The sequence below is a fragment of the Saccostrea echinata genome, unplaced genomic scaffold (genome assembly GCF_033153115.1).
Source record: "Saccostrea echinata isolate AGI-Se365-2 ecotype Australia unplaced genomic scaffold, CSIRO_AGI_Sech_v1 ptg000043l, whole genome shotgun sequence".
Lineage (NCBI taxonomy): Eukaryota > Metazoa > Mollusca > Bivalvia > Ostreida > Ostreidae > Saccostrea > Saccostrea echinata.
In genome coordinates, this window is record NW_026889792.1 from 2,408,187 (window position 1) to 2,426,299 (window position 18,113).

At 34.7% G+C, this 18,113-nt stretch overlaps 3 protein-coding genes across 5 annotated transcripts; 2 read left to right on the top strand and 1 right to left on the bottom strand.

Moving 5' to 3' along the window:
• Positions 1 to 4,509: 4,509 nt before the first annotated feature.
• On the bottom strand, positions 4,510 to 14,287 carry LOC133201341 (mannose-1-phosphate guanyltransferase alpha-A-like). Of its 2 annotated transcripts, XM_061337147.1 has the most exons (12): positions 14,181 to 14,287; positions 12,802 to 12,899; positions 10,725 to 10,828; positions 10,020 to 10,212; positions 9,825 to 9,884; positions 9,431 to 9,561; positions 8,819 to 8,848; positions 7,874 to 8,002; positions 6,133 to 6,277; positions 5,635 to 5,727; positions 5,333 to 5,504; positions 4,510 to 5,056 (listed from the first exon to the last, which is right to left on the bottom strand). In XM_061337147.1, the coding sequence occupies exons 1-12, from the start codon at positions 14,218 to 14,220 to the stop codon at positions 4,956 to 4,958; spliced, it is 1,296 nt and encodes a 431-aa protein (XP_061193131.1). In that variant the 5' UTR covers positions 14,221 to 14,287; the 3' UTR covers positions 4,510 to 4,955. The 2 variants fall into 2 exon arrangements, with proteins under 2 accessions (XP_061193131.1, XP_061193132.1); XM_061337148.1 differs by lacking the exon at positions 8,819 to 8,848.
• On the top strand, positions 11,861 to 12,650 carry LOC133201343 (histone H3.3A-like). The gene is made up of 2 exons (XM_061337151.1): positions 11,861 to 11,989; positions 12,296 to 12,650. Exons 1-2 carry the CDS (start codon positions 11,890 to 11,892, stop codon positions 12,604 to 12,606), a joined length of 411 nt encoding a protein of 136 aa, XP_061193135.1. The 5' UTR covers positions 11,861 to 11,889; the 3' UTR covers positions 12,607 to 12,650.
• Positions 14,288 to 14,378: 91 nt separating the features above from the next.
• On the top strand, positions 14,379 to 17,845 carry LOC133201342 (phosphatidylethanolamine-binding protein 4-like). Of its 2 annotated transcripts, none has more exons than XM_061337150.1 (6): positions 14,379 to 14,395; positions 15,181 to 15,288; positions 16,022 to 16,241; positions 17,075 to 17,173; positions 17,330 to 17,375; positions 17,478 to 17,845. In XM_061337150.1, exons 3-6 carry the CDS (start codon positions 16,026 to 16,028, stop codon positions 17,678 to 17,680), a joined length of 564 nt encoding a protein of 187 aa, XP_061193134.1. In that variant the 5' UTR covers positions 14,379 to 14,395; positions 15,181 to 15,288; positions 16,022 to 16,025; the 3' UTR covers positions 17,681 to 17,845. The 2 variants fall into 2 exon arrangements, with proteins under 2 accessions (XP_061193134.1, XP_061193133.1); XM_061337149.1 differs by lacking the exon at positions 14,379 to 14,395 and adding an exon at positions 14,542 to 14,630.
• The last annotated feature ends 268 nt before the right edge of the window (positions 17,846 to 18,113 follow it).

The following is an 18,113-nucleotide window of genomic DNA, read 5'->3' on the forward strand; positions in this document are numbered from 1 at the left end:
GACGACGATATGAACATTGCAATTTTTGCATGGGACAGGTTATTGTCCTTGCTGACACTGTTAAATCAAGGCCATCGGAAAGGGGGGAGGGCGTTGAGTGCAATCGCACCCCAACCCCTTTTAAAATAAAACTCAAGAAAATATCGTAGTTTTTAATCCCATGTTCATTTGTTTTAAAGTAATGCTGCTAGATTTTGTTACTTAACACAAGAAACAAAGATAACTAAGAGTGCACCAGAACTCACACAAAATGATAGCATTTTATTAAACGTTTTCTAGATCGGGGAGGGAAGGGAGGGGTGTATTGCTCCCTGCACCCCCTTTCCAGAAATGTGTCGACTGTCGACAGCCTTGAAAGTCGAATAGGCGTTTGAATTTCTGTCAAATGCCCAATTTCATAAATTTGGATTACATGTACAATGAGGACACAATGAAAGATATAACTTTACATTTTGCTCTAGTTTCATTCTTGCAGAGCGAGCACGACATCTGATGTCCTATGTATAAAAGGTGAAGATAACGAACAGTGATCAATCTCATAGATCCTCTTAACAAAACGAATCGTGAACAGGGCAAAAATGGGGACCTCTGGAAATATTAGAGTTGGGATCAGGTGCCTAGGAGGAGTAAGCATCCCCTGTCGACCGGTCACACCTGCTGTGAGTCCTGTGCATTGATCTGGTACACTTAGAACTTTGTAGTCAAATATAGTGTAAAATAATGTCCTAACAAATGGCATGAAATACGTCAGACAAAATACGATGTATGACAAAATATCAACACAGATATACCAACATGGCCCTTCCATCGAGTGTCTACCTGTAACGGAGGAGTCTAACCAACATGCCATGGACCCCCTTTCCTCTAGTAAATCTCCTTCTGACCGATACTTGCTGAAGCGGTCTCCTGACACTAACAGAGAGTCACTGCATATTTCGAGCCACTAGCTCCATTCTACCCAGTACATAGATACAATCTGTTCCACTTTTTACCCAAACATCGACAGTGTAACTCCAATAACAAGCTCCAAAGCATTACCGATTCTGTACAAACGAGTCCTGTAGATACTATTCTCTTTAGAGAAGTGGACAGGCTTTCGCTAGGCGAATGAGAAAATTATGAGAAAATTTGTGGAATCCATTTAAGACAGGTAAATAGCTATTATAAACATATTGTAACAATATATGGAATATAAAAATTATTGCTCCATGAACTTTGTCTCAAAATATGAAACTTTTATTCATTAAGCATATCCGCTCTTCAGCCAGGAAGGATAACTCTTAAAATCATTATTCAATTTAAAGAGTCTCAAAAGGAAGTTTGAAATTGAAATCTTTTCCAATCTGATTAAAATCAGATCTTTGTTACGCTCCGAAATTCTGATGGTCGCTGTACAGGGATCTTTGTACAGCGACCATCAGAATTTCGGAGCGTAACAAAAGATCTGATTTTAATCAGATTGAAATCTTTTCGAGCAACAATTTTCATTTCATGCATCTCAATATATGATTCAAGGCTCTTTGAAGTCTTAGAAACAGCATTGTAAAAAGTTGACATTTTTACCCCATAAAAGCAATTTTAGAGATATCGACTTTCCTGTAATCTAACCTTAGAAATTCCTTTAGCATGAGATGAAATTACAAGTGATCTGTGATGTCTTGCAATGATAGAACAAGCTTTTTTACACTATGTATTATATAACAAGGTAATTAATTTTTCTCCGAATGCCTGGAATCCTAGAATATTTTATCCTAAAAAAATTTTGCTGATAAAATTTTAATGAGAAAATTCATAGCTGCATGGTGCTTTTATTCGCTTTCCTGAAAATATATCTGAGATTTGCTAATTTTCCCTTTATAATATAATTAACTTTAATGATAAATTTTAAAGAAATACCATAGGTAAATACCATTACTGTTGTGAATACAGAGACATTCAATTACTGAACAGCTGATTTTCAGAACCCGAGGATCGGACTACCTTAAACTCTGTTCATATATACAAACATAGTAATTTGTTGTGTTTTTTTTCCGATTTCCTTCCAAATGTTTTCTCCCATGTTCATCTGTTAATCTGCTAGCTAGGCATATTTATTGATAGGATTCAAAACAATTCCCAAGAGATTTATTCAAAAACGTTTTAGTTTTACAAACATCATTAAAAATGTTTTGGATGAATCCACAAAAACGCCTTCTTTTTTATCCGGGAAACAGCGAGTGCGGAGCAGCTGTTCAACCAGAAGTTACTTCAGGCAATCAAGATGCTGGCTTCTGTAAATTACACTTTCTTAATTTTTTAATTATTATTGATAGAGGTAGCAATACCATTTTGAAAATTAATATATATTTTGCGATCTCTGCTCCAGGTAACACGAGCTTTTACTAACATCTCTTCTTGTTCTTTGTTATACTATAGTAAACACCCTTCCTCCTAGAACTCATTCCTAATTCATTCAGTATTTCAATCAAGGGGATGATTTTATTGATGTAATGAAGCAGACTTAAATTCTAGTTACAAAATCGATCGATGGATGTGTTTATACTCAAATTATCGCTGTTACATGGTAAATTTAAGGCGGTGTGTAATTTCATAACTGTTAACAATGATTGTATATGTCAGCAGTGTTTCCTTACAACAGTCTATTTATACACGTATTCTTTAAACAAGGGCCTCTGCTTAGCAAAAGAGTTTTATTCAATGAGTTTAAGAAAAATGATTTAAACAATACTGTAAATGTAAAAGTCGATCGTAATTCAATCAACCATATTCTCGTCTTGAATGTAAAACGCGGCACAGAAAAGTAAGCGTCTCAGTATACTGCTATAATAAAAACTTCCATTTTGAAAGGAAATATTTACTTTGTTCTTTTAAGGAAAACAGGTTGATCACCGTTTGTTAAGTTTTTCTTCGTACTGCTAAAACAAGGTAAAATAAAACATCATATTAATTTATTAAGTGCATTGTGCAATGTTGTAAATAAATGAATTTAATGAATAATGTCCTCGTACCCTATTGCGTTCTTTTCCATCTTAACTAAGACCGGTTCCTAAACCTGTTCAAGATCTGCATGACTATACAATAAATATACATGTATAGCTCTTGGTAGTGAAAACATTATTTTATGACATTCACCAACCAACAGATAGTGAAAACCAAATTTTATTCGATCGAATGCGAGAAATATATCCCAGAGTTTCGCCACCTTCTATTCGCATTTATTTCTTGCCGTGAAAATCAGTAAATTGAATTTAATTATTATTTTCTCATTCGCGAAAAATAAAAGTTGTCCATACATTTAAACTGACAAAATGGTTGCGAGTGGTTTACAGTGTTTAACGATTAAGTCAAAAGCAACCCAATACATTGAAATATTATGGACTATCAAAGAACAAAATGATTATACACAGGGCATTTTCAATACAACGAGAACGTTATAGTCAGTACGGGTGCACCTAAAGCTTACTATCTTCATTACAGATTGCAAAGGACACAGGCTTTCAAATGGCACAGAAGAGACACCCACCAGCTTCCAGTGGTGTGACCAGGAGCTGGGGAGGAAGACGCGAGGTGGGTGAATTGGATCTGGAATATTCCCATAAAATAAACTGTCGGAGCAAGAAAGACAAAAATGAATGCTCCATTCAAAAAGTATGCAGTTTTAGAGACGGGAAGTACGTCATGTTTGATGAGAAGAACAGCAAAATTAAGTTGTTTGACCGCAATTTTAATTTCCTCTTGGACAATGCAGTCCCCTCGGATTGTCGAGATATGGTCTACACCAGCGAGAACGAAATCGCACTTACGCAGCAGGACAGCGTCATTTTTGTCAATGTCGATGATCACAGATTCAAGAACTCTAGGAAGAAGTTCACACTCCCAGAAAATTCCCAATGTTTTAGCCTTGTCCATGGTAGATCACGTCTGTTTGTGACGTGTGACATTATGGATCCTCATGCTACTCTAAGAATTATGGACATGAAAGGAAGGATAAAACTGACCATTGACAATGTACGAGGTCTAACAGAGAACAAGGATTTCGGAGGGTTCACTCGGCCGTTCGGAAAATTTCTTGCCATTTCAGATCCCTCTGCAAAGGTGGATTCAGTTTATTTGAGTGACAATGAAGGAAGTCGGGTCGTGTGCTGTGACTTTAATGGAACTTTCCAGTGGGAGGTGCCTATGTATGACACACCTTTTGGTGTTGCATCAGTCGGAGAGTACGTCATCACATGTCTCGATAGTAACCAGCTGGGACTAATTCACAAAGATGGATACTTTGTAAAAACGTCTCCAGAGATGAATTTCAAACCAAAGAATCTGTTCTCTGATATTAATAATGGAAAACTACTTGTGACTGAATCTGAGATTTCTGATTTCATATATGCATACGACATAAAAATATCACAAACAAAATAAGATTTCAGAACAATGGGAAATGACTCATGATCTGCCATCACAAATTGTAAAATCAACTGGAAAATTCGTATATAATAAAAAAGACAAGCATACTTTCCTTCATCATACTCAAGTTTAATGATACTAATGCATGGAATTCATAAAAAATATGGTTCAAGTGTATACGATTATGGGATACTTCTTACATTAGATCCATAAAATATAAATAAGCACTCAAAAAGTATCTGATGCAATGAATCACCACAGAGTAACATACAAAATATGCCATGTATATAAACAGTCTTCTCTGTAAAGAAATGTCCCCAAAATACTTTGTAAATATTTATGAACATATTCTCATAGCAAAGCAATGTAGGAAAATGGATATATAATGAGATAAGTTAAACATGTAGATTTAAATAAATCACTATCTACATGTACAAAACACAAATTCATTTAGAATGAAATTGTTCAAAAACTTCAAAGAAAGATATGATGGAACAAAAGTAGCATGACGGAATGATCTCGGCAGTGCATTCTGGGAGATTGCCATGGTAACACTAGAGGATGATTTGGTTCTTGCAGCTTCCACTGAGTGATTTGTCTGGTAACACTATTGCGTTCAGTAAGATCACCTCAGAAGGAACCTGCACATTACTCCCTAAAAAGTAAACAAAATAAAACATTTATTTACTAATTACATGTACCATCCTCCGATATATAAGCCCCAACATACATGCATTATTGATGAGAATAAACTTGCATATCTTAATTTTAACAGATAAAACAAAACAAAATCTGTTTTTAAATTTTTTTTTGAATTACTTTTATTTTACTTTGAAACACCATATCCTTATCAATAATTGGGATGGATTTGCATTGTCCACTATTAATATTGTAGATATAATGAAGAGCTGTGTGTACAAGCTAAACTCACCAATGACAGTGATAGATGGATTGAGCTTTCCCTCAGGACTGAATGTATCCTTGACATCAACCTTGGCAAAAGGTTTGTTGGGGTTGGGGTCATTAGGTGTGCCTTCCACACGAGTCCACTTTCCTATGGTAACATTCCAGCCAATTACACTGTACAGCACACAGCAGTTATCCTACAACAGACACAAGCAGGCAGCTTAAGGATTACATTCAACAATATTACATATCGCAAAACATTAACAGGTATCAATAACTTGCACTTAGAACATCGTTTTATAATGCATTTCTTATTAAAAAGTGTACCTGTAGAACAGCGCCCTCAAGAACGATAGATTCCCTGACCCTCACACCTTCTCCTATCACAGCGTGCTTACCAACACTTACGTTGGGACCAAGCTACAAATGAGAATATCAACAAATCAGGAATAACTATAATGTGTATGATATTCTGTAGTCTAAATTGCTGACTACCGGTATAGCATATGTACTCAAACTGAAACATTTGTCTACATTTTTACTTCTTTAATAACTATTCTGATAATTCTAACACTTTCTAGATTTTCACAATTATATTGTGGTCATAATTTGTAGCATTTTAAGTACTCTGCTCTATATGTTTGTAATTTTAACTCCTTGAAATTTTTACCATTAGTTTTTATCACATCGATTCAACCAAGTTAACCAAATAAATGGGGAACTTTTACAAAGTTTGAATTGAAATTATTGGACCTTCATGGAAATTTTCTAATAATCTGCATCATGATAACACAGTGTCAAAATGTTTACAATCTGAACCCTTACCACAGCTGTTGGATGAACATCAGCTGTGGGGTGGATGTATACGTCCCCAATGATCTGGGGTTTCAGCTCCCCATTTCTAGCTAACCTCTCTTTGTGCCAGTCCTGGTATAGAGCTAAGTAATGTCTGTTTGCATAAATGGCAGCTCTGAAAGTATAGAAACAAATGACAACTGAACTCATACTCACCAGAAACAGCTAGATTACTATGTATTTACCATGGAAATAGCTGTGCATACCTCTCGGAATACAAGTTATTTACTCATTAAGTTTTATATAGTCTTTTATGATATTTTTATTGAAATAACTGTAATTTATTTATTGAACAGCAATGAAATTTTCACAGATATTTTATTTTTACAGTGAAAATAATACTCATGATGACTGATGAAACTCTCCTTCATTTCACTATGTTGAAGAAGATACTCTGTATAGATAGCAAAAGTGAATAAACCATCCTGACACTGACTGAAAATCACCACAGATTCTCCAAATTGTTGTCAAAATTCATGTTTACAAAATTTTCAATTTTGCAATTGTTTAGCTATGATGGGTTTCAAGCTTCACATGTGTATTCCTTGTGACAAGACCTTCCTCTGGATATCAACCTCTTTGACCCTTTGACCTTGACCTAGGAGCTTGACCTACTTTTGAAAAACTTTAAGCTTGGCCATAACTTTTGAATGGTTGGGGCTAGGAATTTCATACTTCACATATGTAATCCTTGTGACAAGACTTTTTTTGGATACCAACCACTTTGACCTTTTGACCTTGACCTCGGAGTTTGACCTACTTTTGAAAAACTTTAACTTTGGCCATAACTTTTGAATGGTTGGAGCTAGGGCTTTCATACTTCACATATGTAATCCTTGTGACAGGAGCTTCCTTTGGATAGCAACCACTTTGACCCTTTGACCTTGACATAGGAGTTTGATCTACTTTTGAAAAACTTTAACCTTGGCTATAATTTTTGAATGGTTGGTGCTAGGGCTTTCATACTTCACATATGTAATCCTTGTGACAAGACCTTCCTTTGGATACCAACAACTTTGACCGTGACCTTGATGTTTTACTTACTTTTAAAAAACTTTAACCTTTGCCATAACTTTTGAACAGTTGCAGCTAGGGCTTTCAAATTTCTCAGGTATATTCCTCGGGACAAGACCTTTCTTTAGGTACCAACATTTTTTATCTTTTGGCCTAGATTTTGACTTGCATTTGAGAAACTTTAACCTTCGCCATAAGATGCCACACAGGGCATCAGTGTTTCACAAACACATCTTGTTTTTTATATTCAAACTCCTGCTTTGCACTTATATAAAAAAAAAAATCCTGCCCCACTTGTAAAATAAGTTCCGTATCCAACTACCAAACACTGAATTAAGATCCTCTATATTCAGAATGATAAATGTATAGCATGTTACTGTGGAATCATTTAAATTCGTGGGGGTCAATGTTCGTGGGCAAGCAAAATTTTATTGGTTCGTGGGGATGTAATTTTGTGGGCAGCTTGTTTATTTGGTAGATTTATTTAATCAGTACATTGATAAAAAAATTGTTCGTAGGGATGTAAATTCTTGGGTAAGGGTGACCCACGAAATCCACAAACATTGATCCCCCACGAACAATGATGATTCCACAGTAATTGAAAAATTTTATCATGGAAACATCTATTCGTGATGTATACAGCTTTATTAGAGTAGCGGGTATATCTATTATTTTAAGATTTCTTGGAGTCACATACCCTGTGGTTTTGATTTGGCTCCAGAACCTGTCCGTGTGGTATACATATAGTTTCCCAGAACCTGCCATGGGAACAAAGATGTCCTGCTCTAATCTTATTTTCTCATTCAACTGAAGGCTGGGATCATAGCTGAAAAATGGCAGATGTAAAGGATTAATTATCAAACATTTTCCAAGAAAATATGGGTAATGAGAAAAGAACATGGTTCACAGTAAAGATTCTTAAACTGTTTTAACCACTGTGTATCAAAGATTGCTATTAAGAAACCAATTCAAGCAAAAAAAAAAAAAAAGAAAAAGAAAGAAAAGAATTTTTGTTTGAACTTGATCAGTTTATAGAGTCATTTTTAAAAGCTTGTAAGAATAGCTTTCCTTTTTATTAGTATTTAACATTTACAACAGAAATCTTTAGGTGTCAAAATGGGGTTGTATATGGTTTAATTCTTATTGCATGCAGTTAGATGGATTTCTACTCCCTACACCACTTAATGTTTGCATGCTTTCTCAGAAATTGTAGACAATGTTGGACATCCACTGACAAAACATGTATTTTAAGAAAATAAATCATGATGATTTTCTCCTTTGTATACATGTACATGTTTATTTCTAAAACAACAGAGGAATTGTAATATACTGCTGTTGCATGTATATCAATGATTGCCTTTTTTAATTATTAATTTAAACCTGTTTTCCCAACAATAAAAACAAGACAAGTCCATTAGGGTAATAAGACAGAAACTAATACTTACTCCAGTTCATGAGACCTCAAATCATAAAGTTTAGTGCAAAATCATTCTGGGGGTTTTAATTCATGTACATAAATAAAGTCTAGAGAAAAAACAAAAGAAATGTGCAATTTCTGCAAAGGTAGCACTTAAGTCACTGTACATTGGCATTCGATCTTCATGACAATTAAATGTAGCAAAACAAAATCATGCACATTTACCCAGAATAACACCCATTTCCTGTCTGGAAACTGAAAATACCATAATTCATTCTGTATCATTCATTTTACAGACTACATGTCTAAGGAGTAATAAATGCATATGGTGCAAAGAGAGCAGAAATAAAGAAGTGTGGTACATTTTACTTATTTAAACCCTCATTCAAAAAATTGAACAAAATCAAGTCCACCAGAAAGCCTTGTGTATTAATCCCCTCCCCCCTCTTCCCCTTTTTTTTTTTTACTTCCTTACAACAAAGAGAATTAAATGTCTCCTCTAAAGTATGTGTGATACTGATAACACTTATTATGAAGAAACACTACAAACTTCTTTACTTAATATCAAATGTTGATTTTATATGGTAGGGACTACAATTCATTAAGTTTATGATGTAATCCATGCATTTTTCACTCAGTTGTTTTAATATTTTTCATTCACTAAAAGCCACTTTAACCATATACATGGTTTGATCATTTTTAAAAAGATTTAAGAAAAATATGCTAAAATATTCTATTCAAGTACACATTTAGTTAAGTTACATGTAAGTTGTTATGTTACAAATCATCTAAGCTATAGTGATAATCTCCCCTTTATTTACTGATTGTCTCCCTTACTTGTAGTTGTCCTCTTGATTCTTCTTGAAGATTTTCTCCAGGGTACAGAAAATGTCAGGGGAGAACAAGTAGACCCCACAATTAATGACTGTACTAATGTAAGTCTCGGGCTTCTCCACGTAATGTAAAACCTATAGTGAACAGTAATGACAAAAAAGGTATACCTTCACTGTCACACCATCTTTAAATCTGCACAAAATTCAAGCAAATGTATTTATTAAATTCATTAATAACATTAAACTTCAACAAAAGATATGATTTTCTTTGTAAAAAACCAAAAAAAAAATTTATGTTAATTTTGACAGAGTAAGTATCCTTATCATGATATGTGTAGAGACAATGCTTTAATTGGACAGGCAAAGTATGGTGCAATCCTTAGCAAAAACTACCGTACCTCATGAGTATTTTTGTTCTCCACAATGCAACCATAGTTTAAAGACTGCTGTCTTGTTGCCTAAAAAGAAAAGATAATTCTCCATATTAAATAAATAACATTAAGAAAGCCATTTTTTTAAAAACAAAATTAATGTGAACAGTTTGCAAGTACCGGTACATATAATTCTGATAAGGAGACTTGATTCAATCATACCTCCGTGCCTAGTATTGTACAGTGGGATCCACCCCCTTTTTGGACTGTGAATGATAACATTTCCTTGAGGGGGAAATCCCCACAAACATCCGAGTTCATCACAAAGAAGCTGTCCGGATTCCCAGCCAGGATCTGGTCCCGGAAATGATACAGTCCCCCGGCTGTCCCTAAGGCTGTGTACTCCTGTAGGTATCTAAAGTCAATTCCAAAATTACTCAAATTGCAAGATTTCATAGCAATTTCTATATGGATACAGTTCCATTTTTTCAAAAACATCAATATGATACAAGTTTTCAGCCTTCATTTAAAGTCAATAAGATGTGAATATAGGGAAAATTTTATTGATATACATGCATGTATAACTATATTACCAGAGGTAATAAATAAAAGTAAAAGATAATGAAAAGTAAAATTTCCAAATTTTCTTATTACATCAAATCCATCTATACTTTTCTCAATCACATTTCTGTGTAACTTGAAATTCTACAAATCACAATACATTGGGAATAATTTCTGTCTTAAAATGAATAATATACATACTGGAAGTTAATGAAAATAAGATAGCCAATATAATTCTGTCTTTTCATAGGAAAACAAGTTAAACTTTAACTTATTTATTATTGAAATTTTAGTTATTACTTATTTTACTACGAGTGAAAAGTCTGTACATGTAATGCAGGGTTTCCTGTGACCTGTGTCTGTTACCTGACTTGGACTTTGAACTCTTGCTGGACACTACTGATGAATTTGTTTAAGGCATCATTAGGCTGATAAAATCCTATCAGTATCACTTCCTTCATATGTGGAACCTAAAAATGAAATGATTAACATAAGGATAACAGCTAACACCATAAATGTTCAGCTCAGGTGAGCTAAAAATATTTTTTGCAAGCAATGGCATGTCATTCCGAACTGACCTTCCTCTATTTTCCATGGCAACAGTGACCATTTTGAATGTTGGTTGCACAACTTCACGTGGTGATCATTATTAATGTGAAGTTTCGTTTAATGTCATATATGGCATATTTTTTATAAGTGCAGACTAACTAAAATTAAAAAGATCTTTCTATTTGTTTTGTTACTTTATATAAAGATAGGACTTTCCCGTAAATTACACGATTCAAATCAATCACGTTTCAAAGATATTAGAAATTTAAAACAATAACCAATTTAGTTACCGACTCCGCATACACTGTTGAAAGTCAATTTAACTTAGGAAACATGAGGTTATTCAAGTTCAAAATCGGTGAAATTTTTAATTTGAACGTAAATAACATACACATGTATCATGTTTATCTACACTCAATCTCGTATTTTTATTTTTTAGCTCAGATACGCCATATATAGCTTTAAAGACTGTCCCTAGACAAAATTAGGTTGAGCAATGTATGTCCTCCCCCATACTTTGATCAATATTGATAAGAAAAAAATCAAACAAAGAAAACATCTAACAATCATAAAATGGAGGAAAGGATCGAACAGGATAGAACTGGTTATCCTAAAAATAAATCTTATTCATATTTTCATGCTAACCAGGAATCTATATATAGTAATTACATCATGAAATTTTGAACTCTGTATGGTGAAGAAAACCAGACTGATCCAGATTTAACCAGTTTTGCCTCAGAAGTTATAAATAGACCAATAAATAATTCCTCACTCCTCAATAATTCCTCACTGTCACAACTGGTTAAAAGTTCACACCTGGAAGGTATATCTGAATGACCCGAGTCCTAATCAGTCCTGTCTTAACTAATTTACCCTGAAGACGTCAGTTTAATCACTTGTTACTTTTGTATTAAAGGCATTTTACTTAACAGCTGACAACCAGGTATATAAAAGAGAAAAACTTGAAGTGTAGACAAGCAAAATGGCCAGAACAAAGCAGACTGCCAGAAAATCAACAGGTGGAAAAGCTCCCAGGAAACAACTGGCCACCAAAGCAGCCAGGAAAAATGCCCCATCAACAGGTAATTGAACTCAGTCTTCTCTCCCTCTCTCGATGTATGTCTTAAATTGTTGAACTTTTAAAAACAAACATGGAAAATATAGCATTTGTTAATTCTAATAATCTGCAATTCTAAAGGAGCAGAATTCTAATTTCTGATTTTTGTTTTCACCATAGAACTTGCAGGTACAATGTATATGTGCATAAAGTCTGGTTGTCAAACAAATGTAATTTGCATACATAAATCAATGATATCCGCTCATGATCATGATGGTGAGGATCTAAACAGTAAAGAAATAATATAATTGATACATTTATGTTTTACTAGGTGGAGTTAAGAAACCCCACAGATACAGGCCTGGGACTGTTGCTCTCCGTGAAATCAGGAGATATCAGAAAAGTACAGAACTGCTCATTAGGAAGCTCCCATTCCAGCGTCTTGTTCGTGAAATTGCACAGGACTTCAAAACTGACCTAAGATTCCAGAGTGCTGCTATTGGAGCCCTGCAGGAGGCCAGTGAGGCATACCTGGTTGGATTATTTGAGGACACCAACTTGTGTGCAATTCATGCCAAAAGAGTCACAATCATGCCAAAGGATATCCAGCTGGCAAGGCGAATTAGGGGCGAGAGAGCTTAGTTTAATAGAAACATGTATCATGGATCAATTTTCTCTTACTTTGTACAAACAGAATTTTTTGATTGCTTTATCTCATTGTAAATAAAAACAATTATGTTTAAGTATTGTTTTTCTGTCTGAGATTTTGGTGTTCAATATTTATAATACCTTATTGGAGTTGTAAAAGCTTTGTTCTTCTGATCTGAGTTTACTTACCTTGCTGCAGGCTTCAATGTGATGATAAATTATTGGGTACCCAGCAACAGGAAATAGGGGCTTTGGAAGCTCTAGCGACATTGGTCGGAAACGAGTACCTTTACAAACACAGAACAGAATTCAGAAAATTCAATTAAATGAATTCACTTTATGCAATTAAAACAGATAAAAAGTGTTGATGCATAGTAAATGTGTTGAAAAAAGTCATATTTTCCACATAGAAGCATTAAAGATGACTACATATTAACAATTCAATGCAGGAAGATGAGATCTAATTGTTATCTTGTAATTATAACTGAATGCAATGGATTTTGTGTAATATGGGATGTCTGAAGCACAAATCTTAGAATATGTGAGGCATGCAATGTTTGGTTGTAATTGTAAACTTGTTAATATTAAAATGCATATCAAGAAATGACTTACTCAAATATTTATAAAAATCATATAACTTAATATACAACATGCAAACTTAATATACACCATGCATGTTGTTGACTTTTAATTTATAAAATGTAACTAGGTTTTAGGTTAAAATCAAATGGTCTGCATATATTATATAACCATATTTCCAACAGATACTAATGATTGAGGTCACAGGTGCTTGGGTCTTAATCTACATGTTACAGTACTAAGGATGTGCGATTTTATCGGTATACTGGTATATCATGATTTTTAATTGCGTGATACGTATCGTGATATGGAGACTAAAATACCGGTATCTAGGTACATATAATTATAAATTCAAGAAATTATTCATTTATTTGTTTAATCTTTCAAATTACAATTACAGGAAGTGTAAAAAAATGTTGAAAACGGTAAAAGAACGGCATCTTAGCATCCAAACGAGCTTTAAAATATGCAAATTAAAAAAATGAAAAAGTGAAGTTATGTTTTTCTGGCATATTTTTAGGAAAAATGGTGAATATTCATTTAAAATCATTGTAAAATTGCTTGTAAAAATATCATGATATTATTGTGATCTTTGAGGAAAAAATCGTGATTTATCGCGTTACGAAATTTTTTGGTGATATCCATCCTACATGTATACAGTACAATGTACAAGAAGGTGGCACAATCTCTTACCAAGTAAAATAGAACCTTATTTTAATTCTTTAATCAGACTTGAAGCGTTATGTTTTACGCATTGGGACAAACATCATTTAATCCTGCTTGGCTATGACTACAGTTCTAGTTAGATTGAGTTAGAATTTCTATACATTTGTGGAAGAATATTTGAATCTTCCATCACTTAGCAGGCACTTCAGTGGAACCCAGAGGGAAAATGTTAAGGAAAGAACACGTTATGTTTTACGCATTGGGACAAACATCATTTAATCCTGCTTGGTTATGACTACAGTTTTTTTTTAGTAATGTATTACCTTTCATTGGTCCTCCAATCAGTATTATTGTCTTAATCATGGTTGCTAAATAAGCAATATTTGTTACACGTCAAAATTTCAACACGGAACCTGGAATACCCCAATAATGCTCAAATATGTTGGTCCAGACCACTGATTTCCGAAATAATCAAGAAAGCGCACCCATTTTTCTACACGAGAAAAAATATTAAACAGTGCCAAATCATCTGTTAAATGTAGGTAAACTTATCCGCCCTCATCACTTTAGCGATGTAAACTTCATATTTATGTACATTTTGCATTATTCTGATGCACGTTTTTTCCTGTAAAAGTTCTAAGTGTAGTTACGCGCTTTGGCATTACTGTTCAGAAAATTAATGCCCGAGGCAATTTTTGCTTATCAAGGTGATACTAAATAATATGTGTGAATAATAATTTAAAAATCTTAATGAAAGTAGAGGGAAGAAAGAGGTAAGACATTTTACAAATTAAAAATTGACAAGATTATCTTGTGTATTAAAAATAATCAATTCAACAGTTCAATCTATATAGTAGGATATTGATTCGGGCCAGAAAATATTCAGTTCCTTGAGGCTTCTAGAAATCTCTGATTGTCGAATGTGCGTTTTCATAAAAAAAAATCTAGGTTGACAAAATACAATATGTATATGGCTGTGCGAGAGGGGCCGCGCGATGGGAGAGACTCTCTAGCTGAGAGTTCGCCAATTATGCATATTGAGAGATCAATATAATAGTTTCTCTATTTTTATTAGGACTACCTCCTATATAAAACTACAATTCTATACAAATATAGGTCTATAGTTTATGTTTTAGTACATGTACTTCTTAAATGTCAGTGCTGCCCCCCCCCTTAAATATGAATCAATCAATCTCTCTCTCTCTCTCTCTCTCTCTCTCTCTCTCTCTCTCTCTCTCTCTCTCTCCATCCGAATGGCCTAATTATATATCCATTCATAAAATTGCTAGCTACACTTAAAAAAACTGATATAAAATTTCATAGCATCCGACCTGGAAAGGGGGATAACAAGGAACCTGTAGAGAAAGAGGTTAACAAGCTTCAGAAGTCAGAGACGCATTCCGGCTCCCTTATTGACAAAAACGACAAAACGTAAGTAATTCTCAATGTTCGAAATTTCTTACTTTTATTACCATTTTCATGTCTTGGTGTTTGACGGTGTGGTCAAATGCAAATTGTTGAAAAAAAAAGACTAGATACAGGCCCGTAGAAAGCAATCTGGTGGGGGTGGGGGGGGGGGGCAAAACATTTTAGTAGAGGGGTATACAAAGCAAAAATTCCTTGGCAACAATTCCTCTCGAAAGAAAAAAACCTAACTAATCAGACTAATTGTTTAGAGGGTACGTCCACCATAAATAGCTTTGTTTTCTATAACTACTAATATATCGGCAAAAATATTTACAGCATTTGTTGCTATATGGACAAGCACTGGCAAACTCCAGGATTTGGACAGTAAATGATATTTTTGTTGTTGGTATTTTTTTTTCATATTTTTTTAAAATGCTTGCCAGATTATTTTCAAGAAGTGCCCCCATTTTCACTTTTTGGTCAGTTTATTTATCTATTTTTTGCTTGTCAGACTTCGGGGGGGGGGGGGGGTTGCCCCCCCCCCCACTTTTGAAATCGTTGCTACGGACCTGTACTGTATATGGTTTACCAATATATTCTTTACCTGTTATTCGTTATTCATACTATGTTATGTATTACAGAAGAAAAAAACACTGTTGACATTCGATCAATACATCGACGAAGTTTTATAACAACACAGGATGCACACATGGACAGGGCAATAATCCAGTAACTTGACTTCCTCTTTTTACTTCAGCATCATGACGACTTCTGTCTTTTTTGTTGTCATGTTCCTCCTGTTTTGGGAGGGATTGAAGGCCTGTCAACTCCCTCAAGATAATTGTCCCTCTGATTCCGCACGTAAGCTCACCCTAACCAGCCCCGGGGGTGGGACGGTGTACAACGGGTGTGGAGGTACGATTGACAAGGCAGCGGCTAAAGAAGCTCCGATGGTCAAATTTGAGCATGCCAGGGCTGTAAGTAAATGGTGTAATTTCATTCTATTTCACCGATTTTTAACTCAAACAAAAGAATAAAATGTGAATATATTGATACTCCAACGCAAGCCAAGCACGAGATACACATGTATCTATTTAAGGAAGAAGATATCTTATAGGGATTGCTATCTATATACTCTCTGCAATGCAGCATGACTGATACATAAAAAACGATCTGATGGAATTTATATAATCGTATAGAATTGGAGTAAACGTCAAAATATTTCCTTTTACCTTTGGAAGTTAATGCATTGATCGAATGCAAGCCTGAAAAGTGAGAAAGGGGGGATGGTATAATTTTAAGCCAACCATCAGGCGCGGATCCAGGAATTTTTCCAGGGGGAGTGGTCCATCTCAGCCCCCCCCCCAAAAAATCCTACCCAGAAATATCTTGACAAGCAAAAACAAATTCCCTTCCCAAACCCAGAAAAATTCTTGATACCCCCCCCCCCAAAAAAAATCCATTTGCCCAAAGGTGAAAAAAACCTATTCCGTGGTGGTGATGGTGGGGTCCACGTTTTCTCGGGGGGGGGGGGGGTCCAAAGTCATAAGTCATTTTTTATTTGCCTCAGTATATACTTTAAATAAATCTGTAAATTCCAGGGGAGGGGGTCTGGAGCCCCCCTCTAGATCTGTGCATGGCCAAGTTTTATACATCCTCACAACATCAGGTTCTTGATTCAACTATTGCTGTTGGACATCCAACAAGTTGATTCTGGACCCCTGATCTTGTGAGGATGTGCTTAACAAAAAATATCTTTGTGATCAATTTATTTGCATTTCAAGATCAGCTTTTTACTCCTCTGTTTCAGGATGCTATATACACACTGGTGATGGCAGATCCTGATGCCCCATTCAAAGATAACCCGACCCAGAAATACTGGCTCCACTGGCTAGTCACCAACATTAAGGTCATCATCAGATTTATTTAATTCAGAAATCCATAAAATGGTTCTTAATATATTAAATGAAATCATAGAGACCAGAAAAATGAATGGCTTCTGATAGGAATAAAACTATCAAAACTCCAATTTACTAAAATTGTTTTTTTAAAATTCTTACAACAGGGAGTCGACTTAATGAGTGGAAATGCAAAAGGTGATGTTGTCATGGGTAAGTTTACTTACAGATGACCCCATACGAAGCAACCATGAATTGATATATATAATTTCACTTAAGGTACAGATTGTTTTTAGTTCCTCCTTTTCTTTGTAGAATATAATCCTCCCACTCCTCCTAAGCCACAGCCGGGGACCAGTAACCCTCACAGATACATATTTTACCTGCTGGAACAAAACGGAGACCCAGACACCTCTCTGGTTAATAGTCAGTGGAGAGGGAAATTCAGACTGGAGGATTTTATAACTCTTAATGGTTGTAACATTGTGGCCTCCTTCCAGTATACAACAAGTTACTAAAGTTAACAAGAAGTTACAAAATACAGTTACTACTTTCTCATGTTACTAAATCCCCTACTTATAAACATGTCAGGATTTTAATAACATAAGAAGTATTCAAATCTGTATATATGAATTATTTGTTGTTCAAAAATGGCCTTAAATAGAATAGTTTTTAGAGAGAAAGAGTTGTTTATTTATGACTGATCTGATGCTGCATACATTAATAAATGTAAACTGTTCCCCCAGTTTGTGGAAATAGAATGGACTCAAAACAAGTGGCTTGCGACAATGATTTGTGCCCTATCAACCTGCAGAAAAGTGGTTTTGTTCTAGTCCTCTCTTCCTAATGTACCTATCATCACAGGTAATTCTTATGTACCTATCATCAAAAGTAATTCTTATGTACCTATCATTACAGGTAATTCTTACGTACCTATCATCACAGGTAATT

Excerpts from the sequence above, each read along its gene's own strand:
- LOC133201343 (XM_061337151.1), top strand. The coding sequence starts at position 11,890 with ATGGCCAGAACAAAGCAGACTGCCAGAAAATCAACAGGTGGAAAAGCT. Across the intron at positions 11,990-12,295 it reads GAAAAATGCCCCATCAACAG|GTGGAGTTAAGAAACCCCAC; the intron begins GTAATTGAACTC and ends ATGTTTTACTAG.
- LOC133201341 (XM_061337147.1), bottom strand. The coding sequence starts at position 14,220 with ATGATTAAGACAATAATACTGATTGGAGGACCAATGAAAG. Across the intron at positions 8,003-8,818 it reads GGAAATGGGTGTTATTCTGG|CTATGATCCCAGCCTTCAGT; the intron begins GTAAATGTGCAT and ends GCCATTTTTCAG. Across the intron at positions 5,505-5,634 it reads TTGAGGGCGCTGTTCTACAG|GATAACTGCTGTGTGCTGTA; the intron begins GTACACTTTTTA and ends TGTCTGTTGTAG.
- LOC133201342 (XM_061337149.1), top strand. The coding sequence starts at position 14,608 with ATGAAAGTAGAGGGAAGAAAGAG. Across the intron at positions 15,289-16,021 it reads ATTGACAAAAACGACAAAAC|CATCATGACGACTTCTGTCT; the intron begins GTAAGTAATTCT and ends TTTTTACTTCAG. Across the intron at positions 17,174-17,329 it reads GGCTAGTCACCAACATTAAG|GGAGTCGACTTAATGAGTGG; the intron begins GTCATCATCAGA and ends TTCTTACAACAG.